Source organism: Hypanus sabinus, chromosome 11 (assembly GCF_030144855.1).
Source record: "Hypanus sabinus isolate sHypSab1 chromosome 11, sHypSab1.hap1, whole genome shotgun sequence".
NCBI lineage: Eukaryota > Metazoa > Chordata > Chondrichthyes > Myliobatiformes > Dasyatidae > Hypanus > Hypanus sabinus.
Window position 1 is genome coordinate 27,768,823 of NC_082716.1, and position 23,579 is coordinate 27,792,401.

The 23,579-nt window shown below is 38.2% G+C and overlaps 1 protein-coding gene across 3 annotated transcripts in view; it reads left to right on the plus strand.

Moving 5' to 3' along the window:
• The window catches only part of szt2 (SZT2 subunit of KICSTOR complex), a 230,927-nt gene that overhangs the window by 141,917 nt on the left and 65,431 nt on the right, over positions 1 to 23,579 (plus strand). For 2 of the 3 annotated variants that reach the window (XM_059984006.1, XM_059984008.1), the window contains exons 50-59: positions 6,696 to 6,878; positions 7,887 to 8,081; positions 9,302 to 9,483; positions 9,591 to 9,772; positions 10,933 to 11,030; positions 14,725 to 14,857; positions 16,440 to 16,567; positions 17,926 to 17,973; positions 21,470 to 21,609; positions 22,058 to 22,240. In XM_059984006.1, coding sequence (XP_059839989.1) covers positions 6,696 to 6,878; positions 7,887 to 8,081; positions 9,302 to 9,483; positions 9,591 to 9,772; positions 10,933 to 11,030; positions 14,725 to 14,857; positions 16,440 to 16,567; positions 17,926 to 17,973; positions 21,470 to 21,609; positions 22,058 to 22,240 — 1,472 coding nt within the window. The remainder of the gene's footprint in view (positions 1 to 6,695; positions 6,879 to 7,886; positions 8,082 to 9,301; positions 9,484 to 9,590; positions 9,773 to 10,932; positions 11,031 to 14,724; positions 14,858 to 16,439; positions 16,568 to 17,925; positions 17,974 to 21,469; positions 21,610 to 22,057; positions 22,241 to 23,579) is intronic. The other variant, XM_059984007.1, reaches the window with a different exon arrangement.

A 23,579-nucleotide genomic window follows, 5' to 3' on the forward strand; every position in this document is an offset into this window, starting at 1 on the left:
CCTCCTGCTGAGACTGATTGAGGGAACAACTCTTGCATGTGAGGATTTAAGGGGAACTAAGTTTCTGGAGGGTGCAAGGCAAATGGAATCCTGACTGATATGAGGAAGGAAAATGAAACAGATGCGACTTCATAATAACATGAGTCAGAAATGTTGGGAGGAGGTGGGGTGGTGGTATTTCACAGAACCTGAAGAAGCTACAGAGAGTTATAAATTTAGTCAGCTCCATCTTGGGTACTAGCCTACAAAGTACCCAGGACATCTTCGAGGAGTGGTGTCTCAGAAAGGCAGCATCCATTAATAAGGACTTCTGGCACCCGGTGCATGCCCTTTTCTCACTGTTACCATCAGGTGGAAGGTACAGAAGTCTGAAGGCACACACTCAGCAAGTCAGGAACAGTATTGCATTGAACTGCTGCTGCTAAGTTAACAAATTTCACAACACAAGCCAGTGATAATAAGCCTGATTCTAAATATGAAAACTCACAAGTGCAGGGTAAAATAAGGGAAATGTATGAAAGCCGGAGCTGAGTTTGGAACATGATTGTGAGAAATGCTTGCATGATGGAATAATGGCAGATAAAGGCTTTTACAGCATTCTAATTAGTTGAAAAATAGCTGACCACAAGAATATTTAAGATGTCCTTAGTGAAATTTGAAACTGAATTAGTTATTTGATTGGATGAATTTTGCATGCCCATGTTTGTTGAAATTAAAGGAAGTGAACTAGAGCTTAATTTTAATAACATTACATTATGATATAAATTGTGTGATGGTAACCACACACTGCTCACCCATGGTAGTAATAAGCTGACAGCATTATGGATTTTCTAATTGGTGAAAAAGAATCTTGTTCCTGCATCATAATGGTGCTGTTTGCTTTTTGAAAATTACTAATAGAAGCTGTATTTTTTTTGCCAGCCACCACTACAAGTGATTATGTGAAAACACATTTTGCTTTCACTTGCTTTGTCTACCACTGTAGATGACTATTGAGATACTTGTCACAGTAGTTCAGCACCCTTTTATTTGAAGGAAATGGTAATTCTTTGCAGAATTCACTGCATGTTTTGTGCTAGCCTTGACTACCTACAGATAGCACTTGGCATTTATAAGTTAATTTGATTTTGTACTTTTAAGAGGGAATTCAGTTCCCGTTTCTTTCAACATGAGTAGGCCACTCAACCCTACTGTTTATCCTGTGATGTAGTTAGATTGTGGCTGATGTTTTTATGACCCATTTATACACCAACCTCACCATTCCTTGTTCCATACTCCTTAAAACTGATATCCACAAAAAAACACTATCTGTCAATCTTATTCTTGAAACAATTGACCCCTTCTATTGGGAAAGCGAGTCTGAGATTTTCACTGGCTCTTGTGTGAAAACATCGTTCCTAATTTCATTCCTAAGTGTCTACTTGTAGGGTACGTTATGTTTTGTTCTGGATTTCTGTACCAGAGAAAATTAGTTCTTTCTACCTACCTTATGAATGAGTGTTATCATTTTAATCTCTCAGTTTTGGAAACCTCAGGGGACAATAGCCAAAATCTTCCAATTACTCTTTAAAAGCTTAACTTTAAGGCCATCTTTCATCTGGTGATTTTGCCCTGTCATTCTTCAAGGGCAAGTTTAACTTTGCTGAGTTTCGCTGCCAAAATCAAATGCAGTACTCCAGATGGTGTTTGATAGAAACTATACAACTGAAACATCATGTCCCTGTTTTGTATTCCAACCCTACTTAGATAAGTTGAATATTCCATTCAACTGTTAGGTTAATAATTTTTGTATATATTGGCAAGCCTTTTTTTTAGTTTCTTTTGTTTGTAATGGGCTTATTGTCACTGCTGCAGCTCGTAGCTTTAAAATCAGATATATGCGTTAGTCTTCATCAGACTTGGGTGTATATGTAATTGGAGCTCACCTAGTCTTTTTCATTCACTTTAGCTGCATCCCTTTCTAAAGTTTTTACCTCCAGACACACAAGTTATTGTGCCTCCTAGCTGGGCATCATAGAATCACAGAAAGGTTGCCTTGACTGATTCTAAACCAGTGAGTGACTTGGTGTCAAGCTTCCACAGTGCACAAGTGACATCTAGAAATTGCATTCTCAATGGACACAATACTTGGGTTGCGAGTTTTCTGTGCTGTGTTTGACGTACACTGTCAGAGTATAAAGATTGAGGCCAGAAGTTCAGCAGCTTGTGAGATCAGACTTGCACTACACGGCTTTCTTTATTGTTGAACATATTCTCTCGAGGCTCTTGCAGGAACAACATTTCAAGAATTAAAGCTTTCTTTTTCTTTTGGTTCAAGCAGCATCATAATGAATGAAGAGGAAAATAACTAGTCTCAGCCCTTCCTATTTTTATTGTATTTTACCTTGCTTTCCAACAAGTAATAGCAGTTTCCCATCTTCCCTGTAGTGTCTTCTGCTAGAACAAGCCAAACTGCCAGATTTGGTGAAGTCCTGCTAATAGAGCTCTCTAACCTCTTGTAAAGCAGTAGTGATTGAAATGCCAGATGTTGCTATTCCCTTTCAAATAAACCAAACAGTGCTGTCAACAGCATAGGGTTCCAGTTGTGCGTATCATCAGTAGTTAAATGTGTGAGGGTTTGTAGTTCTTTCTGTTCCCTCACTCTTGACGTGGCCCAAATGTTAAATTTCTTTGCACCACAGCAGGAGGCCATTTGGCCTATCGGGTTTATGCTGCTTTCATGGTAATTCCATCTCTTTTCCCAGTACCCTACCCTGCCTCTGACTGTCTTACTATCCACCTGTACCTGAGTTGATTTACTGTATCCAGCTAACCTACCAATCGATGGAACCAGGGAGGAGACCATGACACCCACTTGGTCACAGAAAGAATGTACAAACTCCATGCGGGAAGTCAGGATTGAACCCAAGTTACTGGGGCTTTGAGGCATCAGGACTACCTGAAGGACCACTGTCTCTGCCTTTTTCTAGAAAGTAATGTCTTTTTACATGGACTCAGCACATTCTAAAGCCGAACCATGGTATCGCATTCAGGAAGCCCTTATCATGTTCCTTTCCTTCCCAGTTAATTTAGTCATTTTAGATTTTGTTGTTTGTGTTGAGCTTTTAGTAATAATTGATGTTGAAGGTGTTCTAGGTGACAAAGCCATCTTTGAATGTTCTTTCATTGATGTAGGTACCATGGTGGAACTTGTGCAGCATCTATTTCCACCCTCCCAGTTCCAAGGTATTGCTTCTTTTGTAAATGCAGCCGTGTGCTTTTAAAACCCTTCTTCCCAGCTTTTTTTTTGTTGTTGGTTGTCTTTTTTGAATCTCCCAATCCCATTTCACTGCCATTTTGGGTTTGACTGCCACGACTTATTATTTTGGAACAAAATAGCATTTGATTTCATGCCAATTAGTACTTCAGTGTGTGAACTTCTGAGGGGAGGGTGTTATTGATACTGCATGTTCTGCTACTGCTCTCTGCTGCATGTTTGACATTAGAATTTTAGACACTGCTTGACAATGTATATTGTGATGACTGTGGTTCATGATGACTTTACCAAATTAAGTTTAATAATTCTCACCTCTTTATAGATTATTGATGCTTTATAAAGCTGTATTTCAATTTTTAAAATGATGGCTTGTGTGATGAGTAACATTACCATCTAGCAGGTCATTAAATGAATGGAATTGCATGAATTCAGGGTTTCTGAATTTGAATGTGCTGGCTCAGAAGCAGAAAGTTCTGATTCAATAACCCAATCCAAGGTGTTGAACACAAAGAAACACGTTTACAGTACTAACTGAAGGCTGTCCTGTCAGAGATGATGTTTTTGTGATGAAATGTTAAATCAAAGACTCTAGCCTGCTCAGGAGTTGTTTGCTTGGGACAATTCTGACAAAGAGCAGGTGCGCTCCAGACAATATTTACTTGATTAATGTTTATGAAAGCAAGTTATCTTCTTTATAATATTGTTGGTTCTGGGAGCTTGCTGTACATTAATTGGCTGGCTATGTGACTACTAGTTTTCAACAATGAATACACATTTCATTGCTTGCAACATTTTATGGGCAAAAAAAATCTTTTAAAAGAATTGAAACCATAGTCTGATTTGCATAACAATTGAATTGCAATTTGGTTTAGTGCTTAGAAGTGAGGAAATTCTTCTGTGCCTGCAGTTATTATGCCCACTGTGTAGTTCAGGCTGGTTAATGGTTAATAAAATGGTACATTTTGGATTGGCACAGAAACCAACTTCTACTTTTCCTATGAAGAGAACATAAAATGTACAGTGATGAGTCATTAACAAAATTGTCAAATCTTTCACACCAGAAATGGTGCCTGATGTGCGGAGCATTTCCGCTTTTATTTCATATTTTCAGCATCTGTAGAATTTTCCTTTGTGTAAAATTGAAGTTTGTTTAGAAATGTGTTTGATCTTCATATCTGGTTGTTGCTGTTTCTGCAACTTTGGTGTCTTCTGAATCTAATTGGCAAAAGGCTGGAAGATATGTGTATGAGTATTCTTCAAGGGATGAACAGTCTCCCAGACATTTATGAATAAGGAGTTCAACAACCTGAAGTCTCTTGGCAATCTTCAAGGTTATGGATAGCAGGGAATTCATCTTTATTGTTACAGTTGTAATGGCTGCACATCATTAAGTCTGATTTGTACATAGACTTAATCTAGTAGTTATTACTTAATATTTTAGAACCAGAAAATTATTGTGAGTATTATATGTAATATAACAGAAGTAGTGGATTTTTACAGACTAATTTACTTTATAACTAATGAATATTATTGATTTCACAAGAAACTGCATGTTTCAGTTGTTGATGTGGGATCTTTTAAATGAGTGGCTGCATATCACCCCTAACAGTGGTATTCCAAGCTGCTGCATAGCAGTTGTAGCAACCAAAATTTTATTCTGAGCAAATTTAGGAGATTAGGGTGGAAAATAATGTTTATATGGGATTTTGGAGGAGGCTAGAGTGAGTCATTTGAGAAATGAATTCTGGAACAGAGCAGCGAATTCCTAGCCCTGCAAACATAGAGTGAGTAAAATAGGATGAACACAAGGATGAGAATGTTAAAGTTCAGGTTGTACAAGTCTGTGAATTAATGCAGTTTAGGGTGATGAATGGATAAACCAAGATATTATTAGGGATAGTTAGCAGTTTTGCATGAGCTCAGGTTTATGGAGATTGGAAGGTGGGATGCCAATTAAGTAATAATTGTTCTGTAAGTTCTAGAGGATTTACAGTATTTTAGCAACAGCTGAGTTGGACAAGGTTTGGTATTGTAGGGTCTTAAAGGTGCATTGTAAATAAATTATGTAATTGTTTAAATTAACACTCTAGTTTTCATGACACAAATGAGATTTATGAGACAACTCAGTTCTGGCTTGGGTGCTAATGTAGTTAGGAATTTAATAGTGTAAGATACCACATTCAGAAAATGTAAATTTGACTAGTAAAGCCAGCATCTCAAGCTGCCCAAGAGAAGATGGTAGTGGTGCCACCTTGACCATTTACTGAGTTTCCACCACTCTCCCAGGCAGTGTACTCCATGTGCACACGATTTTACATTTAAACAAAAATATTTCCCTCAGATTCTCATGGAACCTCCTCCTCCACACCCCAAATCTATGTCCCCTTGTTTTACCTCCCCCTAATATAGTGAAAAGTTTATTGTAATATACTCATTATTTTTAATACTCTAATGCATCCCTCCACTCCAAGTAAAATAGACCTAACCTCTCTAGTATCTCCTCATAACTGAAATCATCACCATCCCAGGCAATGTCCCAGTAAATTTCCTCTGCGTCCTCTCTAGTGCTATGACATCTTTCCTATTATATAGTGACCAGAACTGCACCTGAGATCTGAGGAATGGTTTTTAGAGATGGAGCATAACCTCCCTTTTTTTTGTACGCAGTGCTCAAATGGCAAAGGCCAACATTTCATTTTGTCTTTTTAACCACGTTATCTACCTGTGATGCTACCTTCAAGGATATTTGGATTTGTACACTGTCCCTCTGTTCCTCAATGCTCTGTTGAATTTGTACTGTAGCTTATATTTTGTTGGAAACCGTATGTGTATGCTCCCCAGTTATTGTACATTTTAAACAATTAGAATATTTGCAGGAAAGAAGTTAATGGAACTTTGGCAGCCACTGAAATAAGTTTCCAAAAATCTTGTTTTAACCATAACTACCAGCACCACAGGATGGCTGATTTAGAATCGAGAGGAAATTGAATTTTTTTTATAATTCCTAAATGCAACCAATCTCACTCCCAATTTTAAGGGATGGATCTGAAATTAGCATGTAAATACCTTTGAGATTAATGTGGTTCAAAGGAAGTTCTTGTGTTCTATTTAACAGCTTTTTATTTTCACCCCTTTACAGATCATTCTCCCATTGCAATCAATATATTGTTGCCTTTGGTGCTTGTTTGTCCTGGAGCTTAGCCTTCAGAAATCTTAATTTGAGCTAGTGCTGCCCTATGTATTTCAACGGTTAAGCAAGTTATATACACAAAACAAAATACCAATAACATGGTGACAGTGTCATCGTAAAGAGATGCTTTGGATTAGTGTCTGGTGAACCAGAACATAATTTCATATGTTGCACATTTTTTTTCAAGTTAATCTCATGCTGATTCCTAAAGTGTTTGCAATCATTTTATTTTGTCTGTGTTCAACCCAGGCATTGCCTGCATTGCCTTGTCCATTGTGGATCAACAAGGAAATTCTGTGTTGACAACACAGCAACTGGAGCTAGCAGACCCATCGAAACTATTCTTTGGCATGGATGTCTTTCAGGAAGCAGACTTCAATAAATTGACAGAGGTCCTGAGATATGAGAGCACCTCTGAAGGGAATACGTCAGGTATATTTTCAAATATTTGAAATATATTTGATTCAGAATATTCTCAGGACCATTAACGTTATCCCAGGTTGTTTATTTTTTTGAATTGATGCATTAGATGTAGCTAAAAAGGATTTCATTTTGCTGAATGGAAGAATGAGACTGTACAGTTCATGTAAAAACATAATTTTGTACAGCATTTTATTTCTTTTAGACATATCATAATTTCATGGTAACTGGGAACTGGAGATGTGTATTAAAAAAAAGTTCTAATCAGGGTCTCCATGGAATTGGTACAACTGTGTTTATTATCCATCCTTTTTAACCTTAAGGATGTTGTTAGGCCTTCATCTTAAAATATGATGTGGTGAATGTGTTCCTACGAAGCTATCATATAGTCATAGAGTTGCATGGCTTGTAAGTACACTAATCCCATTTTCCTACATTCAGACCAGTTGGTTAGGTATTTTGATGCCATAACAATAATGGCAATTCATGCATCCCTTTAAGTGACAGTAGAAGATGAAATGAACAAAGTTGCAATGTTTTCCATTGTCTTTGGAAAGTCATGTGTTCTAAAAGATGAGGTACAGTCAATTGGTTAGGCAGCTTGTTCCGTTATTTATTTTTAATCTTTATTAACCCAGATCTTTTGAGTAAAAGCTGATGATTCTGGTCAGTATTTGTTACCTTTCACCGGTATAATTCCAAGAAAGTTCAGGACACTCATGTAAAACTAGAAGTTCCCAAGTTCTGCTCAAGTGACTTTGATACAAGCATGCTTCACTTTGTTGACTATCTAAGAAGCTCAATAGGAGAGTGCAACTCATGAGGACAGATAGTACTTTGCAGTTTCGTGTCATGAGCAGAAAGATGATTTGGCAACCCTTTCCAGATGTAGCCAGCAAACCCTAGGTGTAAGTGAAACCCTAGAAATGAATGCCTGTGTGCACATTACAGAATATAGCTGCAACTAGCTGACCATAATTTGATGCACAACTGTATCTAATTGCTGTTTAATTTTCTTAGACCCAAGCACTCTTGTACGTTTTGACATCTGGGAACAGGGGAATATTAGTCTACTACAGCTCACAGAAAAGCTTCAGAATGGCCTTCGTCACGCTCTTTGTGATGTCGTTATGGAGTTTCAAATGCTTCAGTGCCCTCTGTGTGTGGAGTCCTATTATCCAGTCATGGTGACACCAGAGAGAGAGATCAGAAATGGTACGTTGTTAAAATTCAAATGAATATAATACAGCTGTGAAAATATGTTATAAATAATAACCATGTAATTTGGGTCATTTTTGCAAATCTGTGAGAATGCTTTTTTGTATGATAACCATGCTGTTTATAAAGATGTGTTTAAGCTTCAAGAGGATAAGCTGAACTCTTTATTTAGCATTCTGCTTTCCACGTCCTCTCCTACATTATGTCCTTTTCATCCATCACTCCTGCCTGTGGTAATCTGTTGCCCTCTAAAGCCACCCAGTTTTAAATTCTCATCCTCGTATTTCTATCCCTTCATGGCTTTCCCACCCTCCCTCCATAATTTTCAGAGGCCCCGTAATTCCCCAGAATCATCTGATTTTTATCCTGCCATTACTCCAGTGTCCTGATCTAGTGCAATTTATAATACCCTTACCTAAAGCCTTCCATATCTTTTCTTTTTAAAACACTCCACAATTAAATTTTGGTCGTGCCTCCTTATATTTTACTTCTGTTATCCATTTTTGTTTTACCAGTAGTTCAAGAAGTACTGACAGTTAATTACCACAAAGAATGATTCAAAATCTGTTATATACCATAAGACATAGGAGCAGAGTTAGGCATTTGCCCATCGAGTCTGCTCTGCCATTCAATCATGAGTAGGGTTGAGAAGGATACATATTATCTCTCTCAACCCCATTATCCTGCTTTTGCTCCATAACCTTAGATGCCCATCAACCTCTGCTTTAAGTATACCCAATGACATAGACTCCACAGCCATCTGTGGCAATGAGTTCCACAGATTCACCACTCTCTCGCTTTAGGGACCTGGGGTTTCAAGTGTTCAAGAATCACTGATGGTTATTTGCACAAGTAACTCTGCCATGGATGGGCCAAAGCCCACTGCACAAGGAAGGGTGTTGGGCATGGGGCTAGTAACCCCATCCTGTAAAATCCCAAGCCCCAGAAAAGCCAACAGAAGCTTGAAAGACCTCATCCTTTCGAGAGGAAGGAGCTTTTAAGATGGGCGGCACATGGAAATAGATTGGTCCAGGACAGAGTACTCTGGCGAGCTGCTGTTAGTGGCTTATGCCCCAGTAGGGGTGATGGGTTTAAGAAGAATTGGCAAAAAGACCACCCCAGAATCTTTTATAGGGCACAGGCTTTCAAGTGCTTTGTATATTTTTTTAAACAAGCATTACTTATTATTTCTTTCCTTCATTTTTGCACCTGATTAGGTCAACTCAGCAAGTCTGCGTCAGAGATTAAGGAAACAACCAGCCTCTGTCTCAGTGCAGCTGGAAGTAAAAACAGTCCTGTGTCTGTTCAAATTGCTCCTATCCAAACGTCCAGCGCATGTAACGCAGAATCTACTACTCCCACTGGCAAGACAGGCCGGCGCAGTTTTTGGGATATGCTGGTGAGTGCAGTGTTATAACTGCAGTAGGGACAGTTGAATGCGCTGTTTTAGAGCCAGGCCTAGTTTTTCCTTAGGATGAAAAATAACTGGGAGCGTGTATGTTTCAGAGCAAGACTGATTTCTCAGACACCAGCACTCCAAAGACCACTGACGACATAGTTCAGGAAAGAACCAATGACAGTTACACTCGCAGGAGGCACAAAACAGAACATTTGAAGCAGCCCTCCAGTCATGAGCGAATGTCAGCAGTGGAATTAGAACAAACACAGAGGCAAGCAGTCTCAAGAAGGTACAATTCATACCATTGATAAGATTTTTGTTTGTCTGAGACAGATTTCTACATTAAACAAATGGGATTCAAATTCTACTTGGGGATCAAATTATTTCTGACAGTTCAAGCCTTCTTTTAATCCAACAAACTATTTGAGCAAATGTTTGGGGATGATTTTCTGAATCGGGTTTATTATCACAACTTATGTCATGAAATTATTTTGTAGCAGAGATGCAATGCAGTCATAGAAATTACTGTTAGTTCCATATTAGTGCAAAAGCAAAAGAATATTGTAGTGTTCTTGGGTTCATTGACAGTTCAGAAATCTGATGGTGGAGGGCACTTCTCCTAAGTTATTGAGTCTGTGTCTTCGGGCTCCTCTACCTCCTGCCCAGTGGTAGTAACAGAAGTGGGCATGTCCCTGGTGGTCCTTAGTGATGGATGCCACTACCTCTTGAAGGTGTGAAGGGTTGTGGCCGTGATGGTGTTGGCTGAGTTCACAACCCTTTGCTGCCTGTTGTGATCCTTTGCACTGGAGCCTGAATATCAGGCTGTGATGCAACCGGTCGGAATGCTTTCCACTGAACATCTATGAAAATTTGACATAACAAATCTCCTCGGACCGCTAACAAAATAGAGCCACTAGCATGCCTTCTTCTTTATTGCATCAATTTGTTGGTCCCAGGATAGATCCTCCAAGATATTGATGCCCAGGAACTTGAAGCTGCTACCCCTTTTCACTGCTGTGTTCAAACCCTGGATATGTTAGGTCATGATGTGCCTAACTTCAATCAGTGTAATAGTCTATAATCAGCACTATTTTTCTGTTGAGGAACGTGATTACTAATTAATACCTGTTTTGCATTGGAACTTTCTCCTTATAGCTATGTCCAAGCTTGTTGAGTACAGTGCTGTACATCATTCTCAGTGACTTTTGCTGTCGTTCCCATGCTATTTAAACCATGCTCTGTCATGAAACTGATTAGAATTTATTGAGTTTGCATCTTTATTCCCTTGGTAAAGAAGAATATTAAATAGTCCAACATTTATATTGAAAATAATGTACTTGTTTCTGACTTGCTCTTTGCAAACAGATCAGAAACCACTTGCTATTTAATGCTCCGGTTGCTTTCTAACCAATCAATATATTGTTTCAGTTGAGTGTTAACTCTCCATAGGAAACGGACCAGTCAGCTGGAAGAGGGAGACCTGGGTTCTCTGCATCAGCTTTTCCATGTCACCTGTCAGCAATGGATGGCATTCATGACTAGGATGGGTAAGTACATATTTGGGTACGATCATCAACAAGTGATGTACATGGCCGTGAAAAGCCTGTGGCATCTTTCCCCTTCCTTCTCAGCCCAGAAGAAGGGTCTCAGCATGAAACATCGACTGCTTACTCTTTCCCAAAGGTACTGCCTGACCTGCTGAGCTCCTCCAGCATTTCATGTGTGTTGCTGTGAAAAGCTCAATGCGTAATGTTTTCCATTGATGAAGTACTCAATAAAATTTACCTGTACAGAATTTTGTGTATTTTAACCTTTAGAAACAAAGTCCAGGAACGCTTGTGTGCTAACTGTGGCTCAGAAGGGTGTGAGTTCAAGCCAGAATCTAAACTCATAATCTCGGGAGGTATTTTTCACATAGTACCTGAGGAACATTGCATTGTTCATGGTGGTGGTGTTTGAATGAAATGCTAAACTGAGTCCCATGTGTCCTTTTAGGTCAGGTTCTTGTTTCTTTCTACTCATTTATCTCTCAGTCAATATTTGGCCAGTCATGAGAGTTTGAAGAGCTTGTCAGGTTTCCTATGTTTTAACAATGACTGCAGGTCAAAAATGATTCTTTTGTTTTGAAACTAGTCCGGTTATTCTGGAGATGCAAAACAGGCACCACCTAAGTGCAAGTTCTTTTAAAGATTAAGGTTCAACTGCGAGTACTTCATGGATAGAATGCCACTTTCATTTATTTATTATTGTGATAAGAAGCATGGACCTCTGTAGAAGTGTTGGAAATTAAAATTAATGGTATTTCTCGATCTGTAATGTTACTCAGTCCACAGTACATTTAGACATTTTAATGAATGGAAATGTTTGCTGAGTCTTTGATGTGCAGCTTAATTGCCCTCATCAATCTTTTTGTCCACAACCAGAACATGTTGTTGAAATTGTGGCTCTGAATTGGCTAGGATTCATTCATCTCCTGTCGTATTTATATTGAAAGTACTTCAATTAAAACACCGTTCTTTTTAAGTCCAGCTGTGCCAACCTGCAGGTGCAATAAGCCATAATAAACCTAGTGATGTTTACTGCTGGAGTAGTCCGATTAGTCTTTCTTCAGAGCTGATTATCCCACGTTAGCCTGGACGAGACTTGGGTGTAAAATAAACCTTGGATTCTGACATGCAAGATTAAAGACATGGCTTGAAGTTCCTTTTTTTTTGCCAACAACAAAAATATTGTTTTAAAGTTAAATCAGGATGAAATAACCTGTGTCTTTTTTTAATGTGAAAGAAGCATTTTGAAGCTTACAGGAATTAAATAAAATTACAAACTAAATGTCAAAGGAATAAACTTTTAATGGCTGCTAATACAGGCCATTCTCGGGCGATGAGCAAGTTCTGTTTTTACAGATGTCCATAAGTTGATTATGTCCTTTAGTCAGAAAATAAACAAAAATCATTTGATATGGTGACCATAACTCCACAATATGTAATGAATGACATCAAAAACAAATAAACCTGATTAAGAAAGAATAATTACTGAAAGTAGTCTAGTTCTGCTATTCATAGGAATGAACATAGACTCATATATTGGACTTTAGAATTTAACATTATGGGAGCTTATATGAGTGTTCTTAACTTAGGGACAGACAGTTTTGTACATTGGCCTTCCTCATTGTTATATTATTTAGTGGTTATTCCCAGACTGAGTTGACTGCTGATTATAGGGAGAGAGTTGCCATGATGACTAGCTACACAGATTTGTTCCATACTGAAATCTTGTGCATTTTCTATTAACTTGGAGATTTGACAGTGAGCAATCCATAAACTGGAGCTTTTTAAATGACAAAGTAAATAGGCAAGGCCTGAAGTGCAAGCTCTGTTTAATACCTCTTACTGCATGTAACAGGAGGATGACATGGCTTATATATGAGACCCTACCTAAATGTCTGGACTAACTTCAAATGTGGCTGACTTACAGGCCAGATAGTCAAAACTGATGAAAGGAGAATATTTAATTTCTCTTCCAATAACTTCAAAAGTCAGAACAGGAGGCTAGAATTATAGTGGGAGCAAAGCGGTTGGTGGAGAGCCTGAGAGCCTCAAAAATCAGGATTGCCAGAGATCATCCTAAGCTCTGGTTCAGCAGCTTGGACAATCTAGCTCATTGCAGTGGAAGCTTGAATATGCAGGGTCTGCATTTTCTACAATGTCACAATCTAAGTTGGGCACTGGTAATGAAAGCTGAAAGTGCTGCATTGCTGAGAGAAGGATCCTTGAAAATTCTCCAATATTAACTTCAATAAAATCGAATAATATCTGCTAGCTCACTAGAATTACCTGAAGAGCGTTTGATTCTCACAGTTTAAATAAGAGAAGTGGCATCAACTTCATAACTGCTGCATTAATGACAACATAACTAACTGCAGTTCAAATCAACACTGAAATACATGGCTGGATGGTAACACAAACCTTATACTATTACAAGTAGCTGAAGAATGATTCACTGATTCGATTTCATTTTAACTTGACAGTTATGGGTAGAAGTATTTTAAAAATCAAAATCTATTCTCACCTGTAATTTTAACCATTCAATATTGATAATGACAGTTGAGGATTCCTTTGCAAACACAATAGTGTTGTTGTGTGAAGAAAGTCATTGGAGAGACACAGTTGGTAGACTTGAAAAGTAGTCTTTTTATTTGATACACACACTCACAGATAAGCTGATGGCCTTTTGGAGGCGAGAGAAAGAGAAAAACAGAGAGACCAACAAAGAGAGGGAGAGTGGAGGATAGGGGAAGACCCCTCTTTACTCACTCTTGCCCACTCTTTTGGAGCAAGTGGTCTGCTTGATGCAACACTACACAACATTTTATACGCTAATGACAAAGGACAATTCCATACTTACGTTTCGTTTGAACTACACACCACCCTCACACCTCCCTCTGCACACCCGCTCTACAGTTATCCAAATGATGCCAAATAACCAATTTAAATCAGCATGGTCTGGTCTTCTAGCTAACCGAGAGACCAGGCTGGTTCTTAGGAACCATTGTTCCAGAGCTGCATTTTAGATTTAATCCACAGTTCATATTTGGATCTGAAGACTGGTGGCTGAAGACTGTTGCTGAAGTAATTCGTTATACATACTAATTCCCCCCCCCAAAAAAAACAATAGCATTTAGTATTTTGGTATAGTCCTATTCATTTTCCAACGGTATGCGTAATTCCTGGGTTACAGCTATTCAGGTAATGGAAATTCACCCTTCCAGAATTCGGAAATCACTGCTCTCACAAAAAAAATGTCACTCTTACTAAACTTGTTTGTTGGGAGTCAGGTGAGCAGTAAATAAATCATCTCAAAATATATTGATGCTTGCAGATAGTGTGACTTCACATTAAAAAATTCAAAATATGGTCCATTTTCAAGGAACACCACTATCCCCATCCTCCAGTAATGCTTATAATTTTGTGTTCCATTAAACCCCTCAATGTTCCAGGAAAGGAAAAAAATATGACATACTCTGCGTGCCCTTGATCCTCTGTTAGGCACACCAGAGAGTCCTGAACTTCTGGCATTTATTATGAGAAAATATTCTAGTTTTAGATAGTACTTCATCAAAATCTGTCATATTGGGAATTACAATCTTTGATTTACTCTCAACTCCCAATGCTACAAATTGCCATTCTGTTGAAATGCTTCGATGTTAGGCTATTTTGTAACTCCTCTAATTTTCTTTTGTAGGATGTCCCTCAGTGCAGCAATGCTCTGTTAATATTGGCTCCCGGTTTCTACTCAGCTCCATTCTCACCGAGATTGTGAATTTGGTTAGCAGCCTTGCCACTGACACAACAGTTAAGATCTTTGAGAAAATTAGGTAAGTTTCATTGTTCTTTGTGGTATTTACTGCAGATTAGTATTATGTCTGGGAATTTTTGTTTCATATCAGTACAGATTCAAGTTAATGCAATGTAGAAAGAGTGCTGAAACATTTTTACCTCTGGAGACAGGGAACAGGATAAAGGACTTGGTCTAGAAGTGGTAACGTGCCAGAAGGTATAAGCTAAAGTGGTGCCAGATAGTGATGATGATGTTCTGGCAGCAATTGTTGCATTGCCCATACAGCCCAGAGCAGTATGTGCAGTATAATAAGCTTCCCAAGAGTGAACGGGAACGAATTATATAGAATATAAGGCATGGAAATGGGTTATTAGCTCCATGTCTACATTTATTCTCCACTCAAGCTTCTGTCAACCTTCTTCATGTTAATCAATATCCCTCTCCCTCATCAAATTTTCCAGGCTTCTCTTAAATTAGGATGTGATGCATCTCAACTACTCCCTTCAGTAATGTTTTCATATTCTGGCCGCTAAATAAAGGAACAACTGCTTCTGGACTTCCAATTGAATTTTTGATAATAATCTTATATCGATGACCTTGATTTACGTGCACACACCTTCAACCGTTTACAAGGGCAGAAGTTCTTTCTGTATCTATTCTATCAAAACCTTTTAGTATTTTAAGGACCTCTATTTGATCAACAGTTTCCAAAGAGAAGTAACCCATTGTATTCACCCTTTCCCGTGTATATCCTTGCATTAACAGTTTATCTGGGTAAATCTTCTCTACACCCTCTTCTTCACCCCTGTAACCTTTTTTTATAATATGGAGGCTGGAACTGTACAGAGTACTCTTAAAAGTGGTTACTAAAAATTTAGTGTAACTTTTGAATTCTGTTCTTCCAGAAATAAACTGGAATGTTTACATTGGTGCATGATAATCTTAATAGGCTGCGAAATTCCCTCTGCCTGTAATGGGAGGATGACTTAACATGATGTAATTAGCAGGTGTATGGCTTGAAAGCTGTTTGAAGGAAAGTCATCCCTGCCACTTCCCCACCCTTGCTGAGGTTATTGACTTGTGCCTTGAATCTTCTGGAGTGCTCTCTCTGGTATTTTTGTCATTAAATTTCCCACCTCCCTTCTTAAAATCCAACATGGGCAAAACTTCTAGCCATCCTCTGGTGCTGGCACAGGCCAGAGAATAATCAATTAATATATAGACATCATAATCATCACTGTTCATTAAACCATATAACAATTACAGCACAGAAACAGGCCATCTCGGCCCTTCTAGTCCGTGCCGAACGCTTACTCTTACCTAGTCCCACCTACCTGCACTCAGCCCATAACCCTCCATTCCTTTCCTGCCCATATACCTATCCAATTTTTTTTTTAAATGACAATATCAAACCTACCTCTACCACTTCTACTAGAAGCTCGTTCCGCACAGCTACCACTCTCTGAGTAAAGAAGTTCCCCCTCGTGTTACCCCTAAACTTTTGCCCCTTAACTCTCAACTCAAATAAAGACTTTAGGCCTCTGCAGCCTGAGGTTTATTTATTCTTAGCTTCAGAAGTAATGCTCTTTTTTAATGTTTTCCCCCTTTCTTTGCATTAGTTCTCCACATGGTTCCACTTTCCTGCCATATTCCCTTAGTCAACATTCCAGTACTCGTCCTGGTGCAGCTAGACAGTTCATTCTGATTGGACGGAATTTCCACCAATGGCGGTATAGTACTGAACAAGGTATTGATACATTTGAAATCATATTGTATAGCTTGCTTCATCTGCAAAACCTGTTGTCTTATACAGATTAGTAATCCTGTGTCATCTTTGCTTTAATCAGTATGGTAAACAAAGTTTAAGAGCATCCAGATTTTAGGTTATTTCTTATGATAAAAATGTTCATTACATCCCTTTCATAATCCCTCAGGTATATTTGAAATGACTTACTTTAATGTAAAAAGGGAAGTTTGAGGAGATATAGTGCAGGCAAGCTTGACCAGTTATCATACAGCTGATAATGGAGGTAAAATTGGAATTCTAGAAAATCACTATCAATTTTTAAAGAAAAACGCATTTTAGATATGACCTTTATAGAATTGAAGCTGAAGTTTCAGTCCCCAGGAGAGGACTTGGCTCCTTCATTGGAAGATTGGGTAGTCAGTTAGATGTTTCTTTCATTGTGGAACAAAGATATTCATTGGGGAATGGAAATTTTTTTAAAAACTGCAAATAGAAACAGAAAGTGCTGGAAACACTCAGCATGTCAGACAGCATCTCTGGAAAGAGAATCTGTTAACTTTGTAGACTAAAGACTTTTGATCAGGAGCATTGGCCAAAGCATTAGTGCTGCCTCTCTTTCCACAGATGCTTCATACAATAGGTGTAATAAATTTTGGAAGATATGGTCTCAACTCACTTCTCTGAGTGAAGTCTTGCTTTATTTTAAAACCTCTGTGTACTCAGGTGCTGAGTACTTGAGAGTAGTTTTACCATGAATTCTTAATGGTGAGTGTTACAGCATCTTGTTTTTTATTTTACTGCAGAGATGGTCCTCTCATGTCCTAGATGCTATTAATTATCTGTGGAAGGCAAGCGGGGTTGGGAAAAAAATTCCATCTGTATCTTATACATCTAATTTGAAATTTACTGAATACACAAGGAGGATTTTTTGCATTTAATGATGATGTTAGCCTTTCTTGCTGAGGAGTTAGAATTTTTATAATGCTTAATAAATTACATACCAGTGACTGAGGAATTATCTTATCCCAGCCTGTTTCACAGTCTCATCCCAAAAGAAAGTTTAACAATAAATATATCATGACCATTTTGACATTTGGTATTCATGGGAAAGCTATTTAATTGAAGCAATCACTCAGTTTGATTTGTTTTCACATACAATAGGTATAATAAATTGTTGAAGATAAGGTCTTGAGCAGTAAATCAACTTGCTCGCATGTCCCATTACCGAATAAAGTCTTGTTTAGTTTTCAAAACCTTTGTGTTCTTGTGAGTGCTTGAGTGTAGTTTGACAGTAAATGTTTTATGCCATGCTCTCATGCCATGCAATGCTCTGCTCCTTGTATTTTGTCTGTCTACAGTTGACTGTGATGATGATGAGGGCAGACCTTTGGTAAATAGTATCAAACGTAAGTCTCACCAGATCATTTCTATGGTGATGGTGGTGGGTTAGGTCTTTTAAAGAATTTCAAAATATTCAGCTATTGAAATTTCAAGTTCTAAGTATGTTTATTATCAAAGTATGTATACATTATACAACCCTGAGATTTGTCTGCTAACATGAAGCCACAAAAACAAACCCAAAAGAACCCATTTTACAAAAGGAACATTAAATACCTAATTGTACAGAGACAAAAAAAAACAAATTATGCAAACTATACCGCAAACAAAAACTGAGGTCCGCAAAGAGAATCCCATAGTTCAGCGCAGAGGTGGGTCATTGAGCAGCGATCTGAACCAGCCCATCACTTGCCTCAGGCCCTGAAACCCTGACTTTTCAATCTGGCCCAGCGCCTCGATTCAGCTTGTACCCGGCTTCACAAATTCAGCCCTGCGCTCAAGTCTCCATCCAAACATCAAGACCTGTTGCTTTGATACACTCTGGTGCCTGGCATTGCTGCCTCACTTTAGCCGGTAACTGACCTTACAGCAGAAGTTAATCATTATCATAATTCGTTTATTTTGCTGAGGCCGTAATTATGGATGTTCTTTAGCAAGTACCAAAGGATATGGTGAGAAGGCTGAGGAGGGAGAGAAAAGGATCAGCCATGATTGAATGGCAGATCTAACTCGATGGGCCAAATAGTATAATTCTGTTCCTTTGTCCCATGGTCTAATGTATGCATCTGAAATTGCAAGATGTATTATAATAGATAGGGCACTACAGTATAGTACAGACCCTTTGGTCCATGATGCTGTACCGACCTTTTAACCTACCCCGAGATCAATCTAATCCTTCACTCCTATATAGCTGTCCATTTTACTATCATCCATGTGCCTATCTAAGAGTCTCTTAGGGCATTCCATGCAGCCACCACACAAATTACCTCTGACAGAAACTCCTCCCAGAACTGTCCTCTGATCACCTTAAAATTATGCTTCTTATATTAGCTATTTCCACGCTGGGATAGTCTCTGGCTGTCCACTTGATCTATACCTCTTATCATCTTGTACACCTCTAACAAGTCACCTCTCATCCTCCTTCCTCTAAATCCCCAGAGAAAACTCTAGAAGCCTCACTCATCCAAATGTGACCAGGTGCAGGCAGGTGTCTATTGAAGATCTCTAGAAATTTCCCTACGTCCCCAGCATTGGTGTGTCCTGAAACTGGAAAAATGAGGCAACATTTCCCACTTTTGACGACTGTGCAATTTCTGCACGATTTAGTCTTTGCACCAAGGATATCCCAAGCTGTGTTAGGTTATGAGAATGTTATGAGAATATCTATGTAACTACATGAAGATTATATTTTTCTAAATCCTTCCTCTGCTACCAAACAGTTTTGTTTTGCCAGTTTGGTTCGGTGAAGATAGAACAGTATTACAGCACGGGAACAGGCTCTTCAGCCCATTGTTGTGCCAAATTAATTAAGCTAATGATGCCTAATTAAATTAATCCCTTCTGCCAATACGTGGCATATACCTCTCCATTCTCTGCATATTCATCTGCATATTTAAGAACCTCTTAATTGCCATTATAGCATCTGCCTCCACCACCATCTGGAAGTTCATTCCAGGCACTCACTGTTTTCTTCGTTTAAAATTTTTCGTTTAAAAATAAAGGGTTTGTCCCATATGTCACCTTTAAATTTTCTACCTCTCACCTGAAAAGCATGCCCTCTACAATTCAACATTCTGATCTGCGGGAAAAATACTGGTTGTCTATCCATGCGACTCATAATTTTATAAACTTTTATCAGGTCTCCCATCAGCCTAGACCGCTACTGTAGTTCATCAAACCTCACCTTATGGCAGATGTCCTCAAATCCAGGCAGCATCCTGGTAATCTTTATCTGCACCCTGCCCACGCCTCCACATCCTTCCTCTAATCAGACAACCACAGTTAAATTCAGTGCTGTCGATGCAGCCTAATCAGTGTTTTGTAAAGCTACAACATATCTTCCTGACTCTGCAACTCATTGCCCTGACTAATAAAAGCAAGTGTGCTATATGCTTTCTTTACTATTCCATCAACTTTGTGTAGCCCCTTTCACAGAGTATGGACTTTGTATCCAAGATCTTTCTGTACATTAATAAAGTTTAGAGTCAAATGTGCAACCCGAGAACCTCAAACTAAATAATGTCCCAAGCAACGTGCTGATAAATGGTGGGCCATATCCTGCCATATTGCATGTTAACCAGTGCCAGTAGAGACAGAGTGCTGGACAAATTCAGCCTGACTTCACAACATTTAAGAAATATTGAGAAGAACACTTAAATTACTAAAACATGGGATTCAACAGAGCTAGTGCTAGTAAATGGGATTTGTGTGTATTAGGTGCTCAGTGGTCAGTATGTATAGGGTGTGTTGAAGAGCTTAAATCTGCTCTGTATTAAGACTAACTTACAGTTATATCTGAATAGAAGGAACTGTCAACCCTGTAGGAAGCAACATTTGTAGGTCTTGTCCTCTTATGCTTGGTTTTGGTCTTGTAAATAGAACTTGGCTTTAGGTCTTATATTAAAGTAGCACAATAGGGGGACATTTTGTCCAGGGCTCCATATGCAAGCTCTCAGTGAGCAGTATTATTAATGCTATTATCTCTCTCCTTTTTTTGCTTTAACTCTGAAACTTATTCTTTCTCTCACACATGCGTATCAACCCCATTCCCTTTGATTATTTGACTTTAACCTACTCTGCAGGGGTCATTTACAGCAGTTAGCTAACCTACCTAACCTACAGTATATCTTTAGGGCATGGGAGGAGATTGGGTTACCCAAAGCAACAGAGACGATGTGTAACGTATGCAAGTACAGCACCCAAAATTGATATCAAATCTGGTTCCCTGAACCTGTAAGGTAGCAGCAGTAACTGCTGTGCTCCTGTGTTACAACTGTTATAGCCTCTGTATGAATATGGGCATGAACTGCATTCCATTGGTAAAATGCAAGAAGGCGTTAAAATTTAGAGCGTCATGGTATCAAAAGCCTTAGTAAAACCAAAGTCTGAGGTTGAAGAGGGCAAGCTCTTCAATAACCAGAGCAATATCTGGCATAAAGGGGGAATGGTTGTTACTATTAGCATTTATCGCTCAGCCCAAGGCATCACTGTAGCATTTGGAAGTTTCCTGGATGTAGACTGGAATATCGATCTTTATTTTTAATAGAATTATCACTTGGCATGCATTTACATTTGTCCTTCACTTTTGTGCTTCAAAATGCTGCTACAGTTAACTAACCTTACTGGAAATTAAAATGGATACATGGTTTATCGTTCTGCAATGAAATGTTGAATGTATCATATGCTATGATATATAATGTGCATTCTTACTTTTACATGAATTGTTTTTTTCTGCTGTTTAGCTGAAAATTCATTTTTAAATAAAAAGGCAAATGGATTTCCTACAGTTTTATGCTGTCTGAACACTATTCCTTTTTTTTCTCACCTCATGAAAAATATATAAAGCTCACAAAGGATTTCAGAGGTTTGAGGCCATGGAGTTCAACACTGCAGAGAAATCAGGTGACCCCTCTAGTTCAGGAATTAGTGGAAGGGGTGTGGTTCCCCGGCAGCGATTTCTCATAATTGACATCATTGACAAAAAGGTATGCACAACCATTCAGGAAAAATTATTTCTAGCCCTTAACTCCTCATGTGAGATTAACATAGTAAAAATTCTTTAAACATTACTGTTGATATAAAACGGGATTTCCATTTTGGTGCTCATGGCTGTTTTGTCTGCAGCAATTTCTTCCTATACTTTTCCTGAAGTAAAAAATACTCCTTGTAAATCATGTCCATATTCACTTATTTTAAGTTTATTTTGGGAATGAGAAGGTAAAGCAAGTCCATTAATTTTGATAAAGGGAAAAAATAAGTTAAAGTTACAGGTACAAATATTTTTCACGAATTGCTGAAGCTCTGGGTGTTGGTGATAATGCTGTCATTTCACTGGTTTGCAGCCTTTTCCATTTATGTTATTGTCCATTTTAAAACTACTGTTTATCACGTAATCTGTTTATGTATGCTGACATGCTCTCATTTTGCCTCCAGTTGATTTTATATACCTATAATTGGTCAGTGGATCTGGGAGTATCATTAAATCGAGAATTGATTCGTCTTATCCAATGGCAGAATGCACGCTCTCATGTGGTGCATTGTCTCCTCAGTCAAAAGATGGGGCTCTTCCATCACTACTGTTTTGCTGATACACCCGTATACGATGAATCCAAACAGGTAATGCATCTTTGTAACAAGCATAGTCTATATTTCATTAAATTTTATGAATCACTATTAACAGATAATTGTTTGGGGCAGTGCACTCCATGTCACTGTCCACAAGGTTGTACATAGAATAAATATCATTACTGTGTTGGAAATGCAGAAGATTTATTGTAGAAGTACAATAGGTAAAAGGGTAGTTTGTGAATCTGGCAGGTACTAGACAAGATTAAAATCAAACTTCTAGAGGATCCCAGCAGTTCAGGACTATTTGAATCTGAAAGAGAAAAAATGTTTAATAACCATTTGAATGAAAGGAAATTTCTAGCCCTGAAGTGAATGAAAGGTGGGAGTTTATTCTGACTGTACTATATATATTATATATGTATTGTGCCTTGATTGCTATTTGGCTATGAACAGTTTAGAAAATGCTTAAACCAGCAAATGCTAATGAACTGAGTAGTTTTATGCTCTCTGAAGATTTTATTATTTGAGTAATGGAGTCAATGTAAAATAAAATTCTCTTTTAAGTAATCTAAATTACTACAATATATAACAAGAATGAAAAACGGAGTTCTCTGTGACAGCTCAAAATCAAGAGTAAATGGAAGATCGAACTTCAGATGTGATGCTATCCAAAATTGATGATTTTTGTTGAACTCCAGTGTGATGAGTATACTCAGAGGGACAATTTGCCACATTTGGAAAATGAGTAAATGACTCATCCCATATGGTGACAGTGATTGAGAGAGAGATATTAGCAACACACCTGTTCCACTTCTATAGTGCAATGGGATCTGCACCCAAATTCAAATCAAATGACAAAACCAACATCCATGCATTGCCTCAGAACCACAGAATGCTGTGTATACTGCGATCTTGCCAATAATTTGATGTGACTGAAATTCTGGAAAAAATTCTTTAAACCACAATTGTAATTCTTTAAATTACACCACAAAAGCACCTCAAATTCATCATTATTTAATGTAGAAATACAATAGGTAAATTCCAATAAGTAAACGAAGGACTCATTTGAGGCATGTCAGGTGCTGCCTCATCCTGAATTAGATCAAATGCTAGGATTGTGACTGTTATGCAATGTTTTGCAGGAACTGGGTCTGAGCCTGTATTTGGATTTTCCAATGCTAGAAACATGATTGAAATTGTTACAGCAATTATTTACATGGCTGAGCACATGTTAATAAGGTCCCTGGGACTGACAGTCTGTATTGAATATCCATATAATATTTAATTCTCCACTTCACATTGTTTCTATCTTAAGTTAAAACTATATATCAAACTATGTAACCTTGAGATTTGTCTCCTTATAGGCAGCCACAAAAAAAGAATGCCA